At 45.3% G+C, this 7,322-nt stretch overlaps 1 protein-coding gene across 1 annotated transcript; it reads left to right on the top strand.

The window, feature by feature from the left end:
* Positions 1-1,671: 1,671 nt before the first annotated feature.
* On the top strand, positions 1,672-5,180 carry LOC143109474 (delayed-rectifier potassium channel regulatory subunit KCNS3-like). Its single transcript, XM_076272220.1, has 2 exons — positions 1,672-1,803; positions 2,747-5,180. The coding sequence occupies exon 2, from the start codon at positions 2,794-2,796 to the stop codon at positions 4,309-4,311; it is 1,518 nt and encodes a 505-aa protein (XP_076128335.1). The 5' UTR covers positions 1,672-1,803; positions 2,747-2,793; the 3' UTR covers positions 4,312-5,180.
* The last annotated feature ends 2,142 nt before the right edge of the window (positions 5,181-7,322 follow it).

Raw genomic sequence — 7,322 nt, 5'->3', positions numbered from 1 at the left:
TGTGCCCTGTAACAAAGAATCATGCAAATTCAAATAACTTTAATTGTCCTGTTAGGAACTTCACGTGTGAAAAGCACCAGTACATTCGTACATAATACAAATCGCATGGGGAGTGGTGACATGTAGGCCTAACACACCACATAAGCAATAATCAATTAAAATCACAAAATTGAACTGAATTAATACCGCAGATACTGATTTAGCTGGGGTGGCATCCTTTACACCAGAGACCATCCATGCCAGTTGTTCAGAGGTTGGAAGATTATGCTCCACAGACACCTGATGAGTAGTTAGTTACATTGTAAAAACACAACACACAAGATAAACAAAGATAAACAGAAAAGTCTGCAACACAAATTCCTTCTAAAAATTAAAGAGATTCTAAAGTATTATGTTCTTTAGTGCAAGTGGGTAAAGCTCAAAACACAAGACCTCCATGTAGTTTTGGGAGCAGAGGATTTCACGAGAGGTCCACTTTGGATAGCTGCATGACTTGGACACAGTATGGACTTTATGTGAGTCTTCTCCATGTGGTCGGAGCTGCAGATTTATCTCAAACGTTCCATCACTCTAAACATTACGTTTAAAATGTCAAAACTCCAAATAATGACAAGCAACATAAGAGCACTTCTTTAATGAAAATGAATTTGCTACAGCTGCCAAGTCAAGTGGCTTCGTTACATACCCTTGATTGAGAGTAACAGTGTTGGAGAGAGATATAAAGCAGTGTATTGCCCCAAGGATCTGAGACCATACTGAATCCACACTTAGCAGCCAGGAAAGGTGTAATAGGTCCGATAACATCACTACCATCTGAAAAGGCATTTGAACTACTACTTATAACAGAACGCACTACAACAACTGGTTCTAACCATGAAACAGCGTTGTTGAGTCTCCTACTTACTGAGAACATACACTTCAGCTTGAGCTAGTCCCCCTGCTATAAGATAGCCGTCCACGCTCACGCGCAACAGATTTCCTAGACACTCAGAGCGCGTGCCATCTGTTTGATGAGGGAAATTGTAATGGGTGAAAGGAAGTTAGACAAAAGCACTGCAGAGTCCACTTTTAGAGTTAAACACTTACCCGGGTAGGCCCATATTGGCAAAGTTGTGGTTAATGTCAATATTAAAACCCTGGAAGAAGTTTAAAATTGACAGTGAGGTCAGCAATATCATGTGTGATAGACTAATCACAAATATTGATTGATACATTGCAACTAGGCTACTTCAAACACTTACTGAAAACAAAGGAGAGAGCTCATCCTATCTTAGGGGTGACCTGTGCCTCAGATAATGTGAGAAGTCGGATAACCAGAAGCCGGATTAGATGATTTGGGTAATAAAAACCCACGTGGTTATTACAGCTGTAGACTATCGTAATCAAATCTAAGTGCCACACAGATGATTCCAACATCTGCGTAATTGCGGCCAAAGATATTTTTATATATAGTTAAACGCTTAATAAAACAAATCAAAAGTCAAGTCGCCAGGTAGGCTATTGTGTTCGTATTTTGTGTAAGGGGAACTTTTAATCTGATTATATATTTTTTTCCGATTCATATCTTGTGCTGGTTGAGTCCGTTCCGCCCACTTTGAGCCCGGGTAACACAGCCTGCGCATACTAGCCCAAGTAAAGTATCAATCCTGAGGGGACGGACCATGAGGAAGGTCTTCTGATGTGCGGAACTGCGTGCTGACTCGACGTGGGGTACGCTGTTTGGTGGACGAAATGGCTGCAACAGCTTCTTCGCTATATCTGCACGGACCTCCGGAACATAGACAACATTAAATGAGAAATACGGTAGGTTATGTTTAAAATTTTGGAGGCGTCTACATATCTTGTACTATTTTCAAACTATTGCAAAACTGTGTTTTGTTATTATGGGCGTGTGTTCTCGCGTTTGCTCTTTGGTAGCCGCAACTTACATCATTCTAATGCACTACGATAATACTGGCCTACCAGTATTTTACAGATGTTTAGCACAATCTAGAATATAAGTGTGGTTCATTATTGCGTGAAAAGCTATTCAGTTTAAAGTAGTGAAGTGATGTGATTTAATTACCCCGCCCACCCACTCGCCCTTAACCATCAGTTAACTTAGAAACAGGCACCTTACTTTGGATAGACAATAGCAATATATCATAAAAGTGAACGGCAAAAATCTAAACTGGAGTAACTCAACATTAGGCATATGTTTAGTGTTCTAAAGACGTCAAATAGGTCGTTTTAGTTACCAAAATGATAGCTAAGGAGCCAGAAGTGAATGGATCGCTATGAAAACTATGCTTTCATTATACAACTAAACGCGACAAAATACTCAAAATAACTGAGCCAGCTCTATAGCCTAGGCCTACTTATGTGATCTCAATGGCGATGCAGCGTTTGTTTGCACCTCCAAACAGCATGACTTACCTGGTTACCGCCCCAAAACGCCCACAAATGGCCATCTGTTTGTGTGAAAGAATATCATAAGTCAGTTTTGACAGCTCGTGTTCTGGTCTCTCTGTATCCTTATGTAGCTTCTGATCACCGTTTATAGTAACTTATCTGTGACCTAATAGTCTTATATTCCCAATATTAACAATTATTTACCATAATAAACATAGCCTACAAGTGCACACTAAGATTTATATCCAAATGCATGATTCATGAATGCATAAAAATGGTGATTTTGACAGTTGACATATGCTGCTGTTAAAAAGAAAGTTTTATGTTCACTTAAATAATCTTTTCCTCTCTGTAGATGGATAAGTGAAACAAGCCAGCTCCATTTATCTACCCAACTTCTCAATGCCCCCCAACAACGGCACAATGGTTTACGGCCAGATACTCCACAGCCGCGGCCGAGAGGAAGACCAGGTCAACCTCAACGTGGGCGGGATGCTGCACAAGGTGGACAAGAGCACGCTGATGCGCTTCCCGCAGACGCGCCTTGGGCGCCTGCTGTGCTGCCACACGGAGGAGGCTATCTTGGAATTGTGCGATGACTACAGTGCAGCTGACCAGGAGTACTACTTTGACCGCAACCCCGGCATCTTCCGCTGTGTGCTAAACTTCTACCACACGGGCCACATTCATGTGATGGAGGAGTTGTGCGTGTTCTCGTTCAACCAGGAGATCGAATACTGGGGCATCCAGGAGCTCTACCTGGCCTCATGCTGTAGCAACTGGTACCAGGAGCGCAAGGCGTACATCGAGGACCGCGACTGGGACATGCGTAGCGATGACCCACAGCCCAGCTTGGACTCGTCCTTCGAGGAGCTCTCGGTGCTGGAGAAGGACCTGGAAAAGTTCAAGGGTGCCTGGTGTGCGGACATCCGGCGCTACGTGTGGCTGACCCTGGAGGACCCAGGCTACTCGCTCTCGTCGAAAGTGATTACGGCGGCATCGCTGAGCGTGGTGCTCACCTCCATCGTAGCCATGTGCGTGCACAGCATGCCCGAGTTTCAGCGCGTGGACGCCAGCGACCGGCCAGTCGAGGACCCTGTCCTGGCCATCCTGGAGGTGGTCTGCATCATTTGCTTCTCGGCCGAGTTCGCCGTGCGACTGGTCGTGGCGCCCTCGCCCCGCAAGTTCCTTGCCAACCCTCTCAACATGATCGACTTTGCGTCCATCCTGCCGTTCTACATCACGCTGGCGTTCGAGACCATCGACGAGGAGCGGGGCGAGGAGGAGAGCGAGAACCTGGAGAACGTGGGCAAGGTGGTGCAGGTGCTACGGCTCATGCGCATCTTCCGCATCCTCAAGCTGGCGCGCCACTCGGTGGGGCTGCGCGCGCTGGGCGCCACGGTGCGCCACAGCTACGAGGAAGTGGGCCTCCTCATCCTCTTCCTCTCCGTCGGCATCTCCATCTTCTCCGTGCTCATCTACTCGGCCGAGAAGGAGGACGCCGACTCGGACCTCGGCACCATCCCGGTCGGCTGGTGGTGGGCCACCATCACCATGACCACCGTCGGCTACGGCGACACGTGCCCCGTGACGACGGCCGGCAAGCTCGTGGCGGCGCTCTGCATCATCTGCGGCCTGCTCGTGGTGGCCCTGCCCATCAGCATCATCTTCAACAAGTTCTCTAAGTACTACCAGAGGAACAAGGCCCTGGACGCCAACCTGGCCGAAGCCGACAAGCCGCCAGACAGTCCTTACATGCACATCCGAGAGCTCTACGGTCAGAGCCTGTACCCCTTCCTTGGTGGGATCTCCTTCAAAAGCAGCGACAGCAGCGGTGAGGATGACACGGACGCGTCCAGCCTCCAGGACGTCGAGGCTGTATGTGACGCAGACGTTCCAGAAAAAAAGGAGCCGAAGTAACTTTTTTTTTTTTCCATTTCCTTGTTGCTATCTGGCTTCTGTGGCGAGATACACTTTACCGCTGAAAGCACTTTGTTTTTTCTCAGGGCTAATAAAATATCTCATCTACCAGCCTCGATACAATAGCGGCATCTTCTCAGAATGCAGAGATGTCTTCTTACATTTTCAGTTTGCGCTGACTGATGTTCACAGGAAATGTGATTCTTTATTTTGTGCCTCAACCCCACCCCCCCAATTGGAGTATGCACACTGGTAATGGCAGGAAGCCAAAACAACTTAATTGAAAACTTAGGCAGTGTGTCCATTTTCCTCTCAACTGACAGCAAACTGGGAGATTGTTAATCTGTACCCTTCCATTATAGGCCTAATCTGTCTGCCCGGAAACTGTCCACTGTGAGTCACGAATTGCAGACATCAGATGCGAAGCAAACCATGTCAAAGTTATCAGCAACGGAAGGAATCTGGAAGGCAAGCCCAATCCCAACTCGTCCCAAAAAAAGCACCTCTTTCGGCATTGTGTGAATAGATGTTATTGATTGGATTTGGCTTGGACAACTGCATGAGTTAAAGCATCCTCACTTCACCCCTGAACCCACTCTATGCATTATATTGATGGTACTAGTCATTATGACCTCCCATGGAGAGTATTTGCTCTTCATATGGTTAAACCTTTTGGAATGTGATTGCAAAGCCTGTGACACACACATACACACACACACACACACACACACACACACACACACACACACACACACACACACAGACACACACACACACACACACACAGACAAGGACACAGATCCACTGACACACCATCCTCCAAACAAATGCTGGCATGGCATGCTCCCAGTAAAGGGCTGAAGAACAGAAATGGTAAATGAATAAAGAGATTTGCCCGAGGTTAGAATTGTGGTCCTGGATCATTATTGTTAAGAGTGATGTTACTTTGTGAGGCATCGGAGCTCTGTGCTCATCTTCCAAAAAGTGTTCTTTTGTTGTTCAGTTGCGTGTTGTTGTTGTTGTTGTTGTTGTTGTTATTAGATTGTTTCAGTCGTTTCTTAGAGCCTCTGCTCTGCTATGCAGTGAATCTGAGAATGAACATTAAGGCCCATTTCACACTGCCTGTATTGTATGTGCGTTGTGAAGGCCGTGTTACCTGTTGATTTTTCAATTCAGTGCCAATGTGAACAGGTTAGAGCAATCATACTGTCTGTGTGAAGCACACACTCGCACTCTACACAACGCATGCAGTGTGAAATACTGGCCTGGGCCTCTGAGTTTGCGTTGCACTCCCTTACCGGTTGATTTTCAAGTTCACAGTTTCTTGTTAACAGTTAGAGCATTCACTTTGCGTGCTTGAGACACGCATGTCTCAGTTGTGGTTTAAGTGTGTGGCTCAAGTGTAAAAACATCTGGGTTGGCAGTAGCATTGTCACAGCTGTAATGCTGGCAATGTGAATGCACAAGTGAATGTGAACTGCAGCAGTAGTGCAATGCAGTCACCAAGGTACCCAATGTAGCTGAACTGCTGTGGCTCTGCAGCGATACCCTCGATGTTCTGCGCAGGTTAACACTTTATTAACCTGTTGGCATAAGATGAAAATAAACAAGTAACGCCGCCATAAGGCAACACTCAAGTAGGCAATTGGAAACGGACCTAATGTCCAGTGTCACTCTGATTGGTCACTGCCAATACCAGGTTCACTAAAATTCTGTTGGGCTGTATTTTTTGGCTGAAATGTTCTGTACAGACCTGCCAATCACAGCTCTCTGGAGGTGCCTCCATGTGTTCCTGTGTGCGGTCCACTTCCTGTATTGATTCCCTGCCAGGAGACGTCATGTATGCATGGCTAGGTCTCCATTATCAGTGAGCAGCAGGCAACTCACTGCAGTAGTCAACAAAAAACAAAAAAACATGTCCAGTAAGCACTTCAGTTCGGGAGCATAATGAAAATGCATTGTTTCAATATTTTTATAGCATACAATATTCCATATTATATCAGAACTTTAATTAGGCTACATATGCTTACATTCCTCCTCCCCTGGATATATGTAAACAAATATGCAAAAACATCTGAAACGCAGAATGTTCAGCATATATTTATTTATTTTTATTGTGTGACAACAGGATTTGTTACATGAAGGTGCCTTAATATCCCTGTTAATACATTAGGAGATCTGGAGTTAATAGATCCCCTCACTTGGGTTATCAGTTCTTTTACATCGCCACTATAGCATTCCATTTCAGTCTGCATCAACATGCACCATGGCACTAAACCACTATTCAGAAGCAATATTCAGTAGGAAAGTTACTATGCCAAACAGTTTGAGTTTGAAAGACAGAAGGCACAGTTGGTCCAAACTACTTTGTCAGACTTTGCATCGACCAGTTCAGTTTATTTTCCCGTCGCCCTAGAATGGCTTCAGGCATTAGCCCATCCTCATTAGTCTCAATACTGTCGCTGTAAGCACAGAATATTTTTGTTTTGATGGGAGGATGGCCAGTATTCTCTTATGTCTTTATCCCTCAAAGCTACCATAATCCATTCAGCTATTGGCTTTGTGTCTGTGTGTTTTAAAAGGGACTAAATCTTGCTCACCGTGTCATCTCGCCCTGGAAGTTCATGACTGGAAGAGTTTTTTTTTATTTTACATCATTCTCTGGATGGATAGTCACTGTGGGTTATAGAAGTGAGAGGGAAACTGGCCTCTCTTTCCTCAGAAACAATGTGCCTTGTGCTTTCCTTGCAAAGTCAGGGAATGCTGATCAAGCTGTTTTTATAAAGTGCTGGAGGTTGAAAGTGATAAAGTATAAAGTGATTTTCCCATGACAAAACAAATGTGAATGTAGATATGAGAATGGGCCACGTTTCATAAGTAAAGTGCGTGTGTGTGTGAGAAAGGGAGGGATGTCGAGAGCCTTTTCAATAGGCCATAACTCCTCAGTGACGAGGGTAATGAAGACTCAATGAAGGACATGGGTCCACTCAGCACCAAATGAGAGCTCTCTC

This window comes from Alosa pseudoharengus, unplaced genomic scaffold (assembly GCF_046254945.1).
Source record: "Alosa pseudoharengus isolate Yale_2024_CS ecotype anadromous, Long Island Sound unplaced genomic scaffold, YU_APseudo_1.1 YU_APseudo_1.1_scf_7, whole genome shotgun sequence".
Classification (NCBI taxonomy): Eukaryota; Metazoa; Chordata; class Actinopteri; order Clupeiformes; family Clupeidae; genus Alosa; species Alosa pseudoharengus.
This window is presented reverse-complemented; position numbering and strand designations above follow the sequence as displayed.